This window comes from Bison bison, unplaced genomic scaffold (genome assembly GCF_000754665.1).
Source record: "Bison bison bison isolate TAMUID 2011002044 unplaced genomic scaffold, Bison_UMD1.0 scf7180017864340, whole genome shotgun sequence".
NCBI lineage: Eukaryota > Metazoa > Chordata > Mammalia > Artiodactyla > Bovidae > Bison > Bison bison.
This window is the reverse complement of record NW_011494912.1, coordinates 5,719,954-5,726,106: the sequence shown is the minus strand read 5'-3', so window position 1 is coordinate 5,726,106 and position 6,153 is coordinate 5,719,954. Positions and strand designations below refer to the sequence as shown.

Here is a 6,153-nt window from a genome sequence, read left to right as displayed (position 1 = left end):
GTGAACCACCTTCGCTTTGGTGGCCCACGTGAGGCACCCTCTCCGGGCCCTCCTGTGGCCACTGCTGTGTCCAGCCCCTGCCGCCAGACCACCCCACCCGCTTCTTGCCCTCTGTGTGCTTGGCCCCCTGGATGGCTGTGTTCACTGCCAAGTGTGGAGGCGCCCCGCTGACCTCGCCCTCCCACCTGCAGGGCGCAGCCGAGCTCGGCCTGGAGAAGATTCCCGAGCCCATCAAGGAGGCCACCGCCCTGTTCTATGGTGAGGAGGGGCCCATGCTGTGATGGGCTGGCAGGAGAGGGGGACAGGAGCAGAGGTGGGGTCACCTGGGCCCTAAAGAGCACACACCTCCATCAGAGGAGCCAGGCCCCCGGGCCAGCAAGGCAGCAGAAACTCACAAGAAGGGTGAGCCCCCCACTTGCCCCTCTAGACCTCAGTCTGACACCCTCACCGTGGGAACCCTGACCCCCTCAGCCCTGCCAGGGGCCTGTCGCAGGCTGGTGGGTGTTGATCAGCTCCCTGGTGGGGGTGAGGCCCAGCCATGAGAGGCAGCCAAGGGCTGGAACAGAGGTGCCCCCCAGGTGTTGAGGCCAGGACACAGTGGCGGTGGCAGAGCCACCGAGTCCCCTCAGTGTCCCTTTGCTTCTGCCCCATGGCACTCGACCAGAGCCCCCTCGGAGCTGGTGACCTGAGGGCCCGCCGCTGGGCTGGGCCTCCCCTACCCCCAAGCCACTGTCCCTCCATCCTAGGTCCCTCAGCGCCTGCCAGCTCCCTCCCCGAGGGCCAGGTGGACTCGCTGCTGTCCATCATCTCCAGCCAGAGGGAGCGCTTCCGGGCCCGGAACCAGGAGCTGGAGGCGGTGAGTTGTGTCCCTCCCTCTGCAACACTCCACCGACCTGAGGACAGGGCGGAGGACACCCGGGTGTAGGGGAGAAAGACCACAGACCTCAGTGGGGTTAGGTTTGTTCTGTGCGGTCAGGGAGGGCTGCCCAGAGCAGGTGAAGTCACGCTGGGCTTTGAAAGGAGAATCAGACCCTCCAGGCAAATGAGTGAACAGAAACATGGGGTCAAGGAGCCGGAAGGGAGTCCAGGGACAAAGCAACGAGTCGCCAGGCAAGGTCCCTACTGCCAGGCTGGGGTGTGACGGAAGGGTTTAAGCTGGGGACCAGCACCACCAGGATGGAGGGTAAGGCCACTCGGGCAGCCAGTTCAGAATAGAGGCTTGGCCCAGGAAGACGGTTTGGTGGTGGTCACCGTGGTCCAGGAAGAAACATCTCAATCAGGTAGAGGGGTGGGAAGCAGGGGCAGGTCCCAGGGAGGAAGGTCTTAAACCCTATGAAGAGGAGCAGTCTAGAGAAGGTGCTCTGTGGGGTCTGAGAGAGCGTGCTGGCTGCTAAGCACCCAACTGGTGGCCCTCCTGGAGAGACCTCGTAAGGAAAGGGCAGTCTAGGCTGCAAAAGTGACCAGCCCAGGGACTTCCCTGGTGGTCCAGTGGTTAAGAATCTGTCTTCCAATCCAGGGGACACAGGTTCAATCCCTGGTCCGGGAACTAAGACCCCACGTGCTGCAGGGCAACATTTGGGGGAAAAAAGGCGACCACTCCAGTTGCACGTGGGTCTTTCCCAAGCAGTGTCCCCTTGGGGACTCTGCAGACCACTTCCTCCATCCCACAGAGCCAGCCCAGGTCCTCCGTTCTCTCTCCCAGTAGAAAGAGGAGCCAAGAAGGTTTCCATCTTCTCCAAGAGTCACCGCTTGAGCAGGTGGTGGAATATCTAGCCCCTTCCCTCCGCACCCACAGCTCCCCTATGGGGCTTCCAGGTTGAGGACTCTGGGAGGCCGACATCCACTGAGCACCCATGCAGGCCGGGCCCCATGCTGGCCCAGTGACAAGGGTGAGCCAGATCCAGTGAGACCCCCTGTGAGCTGGGCTGCAGAGCAACAGGCTTCAAATGGAGGACCATCAGGACAGCTCCCCTCACAGCTACCTTCATGAAAGTGGACGGGGAACACCCACGCCCCTTGACGGCTGGGGACAGTCAACGTGGAAGGCTAGGCAGCCCTTTAAAAAGGTCTTCAAACTAGATCAAGTAGGGTGGAAGGGGTATTCATAAGACTGTGCCTTCGGCTTTAAAAATCTAGACTTTTTTTTTTTTTTTACCATGTATGTGTTTTAAGTTGTGGTAAAATATATATCTGGAGGAGGCTAAAGTTCACAGGGTCGCAAAGAGTTGGACACGACTGAACACACAAAAGATACATCACTTAAAATTGATCATCTTAACCATTTTTAAATGCAGCACAGTGGCCTTAAGTGCATTCATGTTGTTAGGCAACTCTCACCACCACCCATTTCCAGAACTTTTTCATCTTCCCAAACTGAAGCTCTGCAGTGTTTATAAACACTCACTCCTCTTTCCCTCTTGCCACCTCCCACCATTCTATCCCGTCTCTATAATTTGGCCACTCTAGGTATCTTATATAGGTAGAATCATAGAATATTTGTCTTTGTGTTTCTAGCTTATCTCACTCAGCATAACGGCCTCCAGGTTCATCCACGCCGTAGCATGTGTGAGAATTCCCTTCTTTTTAAGGGTGCATAATATTCCATCGTGTGGACGGACCGCATTGTGTTCGTCCTTCCATCTGTCCACGGACACTTGGGCTGCTTCCACCTTTTAGCTCTTGTAAATATGCTGCCGTGAACATGGGTGAGCACATTATCTTACAGCCCCTGCTTTCGGTTCTTTGGGGTGTACACCCAGAAGTGGAATTGCTAGACCATACGGTGGTTATATTTTTTACATTTTTGAGGAACCGCCACACTACCGCGGACATTTTTGTCCTTTTGACTTTTTCACAATGTGAAGAAAACACCTATTTAAGCATTTTAATAAGTTGGAAGATGAGTTCACATGTCACTTTGCCCCTAGGTTGGCAAACATTAAAATCACATATTGTATGGTTTCATTTATATAAAACATCCCAAAGAGGCAAACTCACTGAGACAGGAAGTAGATTAGTGGCTGCTGGGGGCTGGGGGAGGAAGGCATGTGGAGTGAGTGAGAACAGGTATGGGGTTTCTTATTAGGGTGATAGAGATATTCTGAAATTCATTTTAATTAATTAACTAATTAAAATTAATTTTGATTCTGAAATTAAATTAAATATTAATTTGCATGTTACATTAAATATGCAAATTAAAGATGGTTGCAAACATTGTGAATGTAGTAAAAAAAAACTGAATTATACATTAAAATGATGTTTATGTTATATGAAATTTATCTCAACAATAATTTTAAGCTGATACCATAAACAAACAACATGAAGAAAGTGACCCAGGAAAATAAGAAAGAAAAAAAAAAAAAGAATAAAAGAAAGTGAGCCAAGGACTGTGGCTTCTGCCTGCTGTGGGGTCTCCCCAGGCTTTGAGCAGAGGCTGGCAGGTCCAGGACATGAGCTCAGGCCAAGCAGGGGCTCGGGGTAGACAGAGTGGGACCCTGTGCCAGCATGGAGGCCTCTCCCCCAACTCCTTCCACTGCGGGCCCTGCCCACCCATTCACCCACCCGGCTGCCCCCAGGAGAACCGCCTGGCCCAGCACACCATCCAAGCCCTGCAGACCGAGCTGGACAGCCTGCGCGCGGACAACATCAAGCTCTTTGAGAAGATCAAGTTCCTGCAGAGCTACCCTGGCCGGGTAAGCACCCCCCACCCTGCCCCCCTGCTTCCAAGCTGAACCAGTCTAGGGAGAGGAGTGGTCCCAGTGGATGGCTGGGGACAGTGACCTGCTGGGCAGCAATAGGCCTGGGAGCCCCAGAGACCATCCCACACACACACCCCCCGTCCCAGGCTTGCCAGCTGTCCTCCCAACCTGTGGAGCCCTGATGGAGTTTTGTTCATCAGACGCCCCAGCCAGGAAGTAATGAGGTTCGGAAAGAGGCACGGCTCACAGGACTCAGGCCCACATGACTCCTCTGTGGTGGGGAGGGGGTTTGTAACTCTCCCTCGCTGACCCCAGGATCTGGACATTTAACCCTAGGGATGATGAACATACTGGACAACCGTGGGGGATTCGTATGTTTAAAACATAAAACATAAAAACTTATATATTTTTTAAATATCAGAATTGGGTCCAACATTCCAAAAACCTATCAATCAGATTGGAATAGAAAACTACCCACTCTATTCTGAGCTGGGAGGGCCCGCTCTGGCTTCTCTCAGCCCCCAGGGTTCACAGGAGACCACCTCGTGCAGGAAACGCCTTCTGAGACCCTGGGGAGACGGCGTGGTGTAGCAGGATGGAGTGGTGGCACACTGGCTGGGGGGCCTCCCTAGGACAAGCCCCAGACGCAGCCACCGGCCCCCACACCCCCAGTTGAAGCTGTTCTCAGACCACCAGAGGGCGCCCAGGCTCCATGCAAACGTTCTCATTCACTGTGTGGCCTGCTGCAGGGCAGGAGGGCGGCCTTCATCTCCCAGGTGCTGGCCTGTTCCCCACAGCCACCCTGCAGTCTCCCAGCGAAGACCCTCCAGACCCACCTCCCTGCACCGGGCCCCGCCCTGTCCGCCTTGTACATTCCAGCTGCCCTCGGGGTCTTAGTTCCCCCAACCTGTCCTGAGGCACTGGGGCCCCGACCCCAGGGGGAGACCCCTGATCCCGGGCAGTGCCCCTGGACACAAGGCACCATCCATGTCGCACCGTCACCCGGGGCCCTGTCCCCGCCTCCACCGTGCAGGAAGAAACTGAGGCTCCCTGTGATGTTGTCGGGCTGCAGTCCATTGGCTCTGGCCTTCCTGTTGGGTCCGCTGACAGGGTCTCTCCTCCTCCCTTTCCTGCAGGGCGGCGGCAGTGACGACACGGAGCTGCGCTACTCAACCCAGTACGAGGAGCGCCTGGACCCCTTCTCCTCCTTCAGCAAGCGGGTGCGTGGGCCCAGCCACAGGGCAGCCTGGGGTGCCCACCCAACTCACCTGGCCTCGGGCTCACTCTGGCCCCCCTCCGCCAGCCCTGGTCTCACCCTGCACCCCTCCCCCACACTGCACCTTGACACCCCAGACCACCAGGGCAGCCCCCACACTCATTTTGGTTCCGGGGTGGCCTGGGGTCCACCAGGATGGGCCTGGCATGCCAGGAACACCAGCTGACGCTGACAGCCCCGTGAGGGTGTGGGGCCGTGACCCGGTCATCCCCAGGCGCAGGCACTCTGGGGGGCAGGCACACGGGCAAAGAGCCTCCCTGTGTCAGGTGACTTACGGTGCTGGGGAGGGGGTTTGTAACTCTCCCTCGCCCACTCTGAAGACCCTCCGTGTTCAGAATCGGCCACTGCAGAGGGGGACAGCAGCTCCCATCACTGGCCCTGAGTGGGACTGGGCACCAGGGCACCCCTGGCAGCCTCTGCACCCCGGGGCCCTGCAGGGACAGCAGGGCAGGGTCCCTCTCTGCAGTGAGCTGGGGCTCTGGGGGCCTTTGGGGGTCTTCTCCTCATCGCTCCTCACCCTTCAGGAGCGGCAGCGGAAATACCTGAGCTTGAGCCCGTGGGACAAGGCCACGCTCAGCATGGTGAGCCGCCCCGACCCCCTACCCCACCATGCCCCCGCCCCGATTGGGCCTGGGCCTCCGACCCTGGGCACCTGGTCACCTGTCCTCCAGCCCGGTCTGGAAAGCCCCAGGGACCCCGCTGCCCCTCCCAGGCCCGGTCAAGAATGGCTGTGTGACCCTAGGAGGAGGGAATCTGTCCGTCTCCGTGACAGCCCTATTATTCACGGTAGATTCTGGACGTGGCCACACGGGGGCGCCATTCCCTAGCATTCCCGCTGCCCCGAGTTCCCAGCCTGAACGCTGGAGCAGCCTAACTTGCCTGCCTTTCGCGCCCCTTGCTGCCCTGGGTGGGTGAGCCCGGCAGGGGTGGGTGAGGCCCGCCCCACCCCACTCACGCCTTGCGTGCTCCCCAGGGGCGGCTGGTTCTCTCCAACAAGATGGCCCGCACCATCGGCTTCTTCTACACGCTGTTTCTGCACCTCCTGGTCTTCCTGGTGAGTGAGGATCTAGGCACGGCCAGAGATACATTCACCACGGTCCCCCCACCTACCACCCTCAGGCACAGAGTCTGTGCTCGCCCACTTCTGTCCCCATCGGGGGCCTCTGGGGACGACAAGCC

The 6,153-nt window shown here is 57.6% G+C and overlaps 1 protein-coding gene across 1 annotated transcript in view; it reads left to right on the top strand.

The window, feature by feature from the left end:
- Positions 1-6,153, top strand: part of CUX1 (cut-like homeobox 1) — a 351,136-nt gene that overhangs the window by 343,087 nt on the left and 1,896 nt on the right. The window contains exons 16-21 of the mRNA XM_010854333.1: positions 173-258; positions 747-856; positions 3,576-3,692; positions 4,835-4,918; positions 5,499-5,555; positions 5,948-6,028. Coding sequence (XP_010852635.1) covers positions 173-258; positions 747-856; positions 3,576-3,692; positions 4,835-4,918; positions 5,499-5,555; positions 5,948-6,028 — 535 coding nt within the window. The remainder of the gene's footprint in view (positions 1-172; positions 259-746; positions 857-3,575; positions 3,693-4,834; positions 4,919-5,498; positions 5,556-5,947; positions 6,029-6,153) is intronic.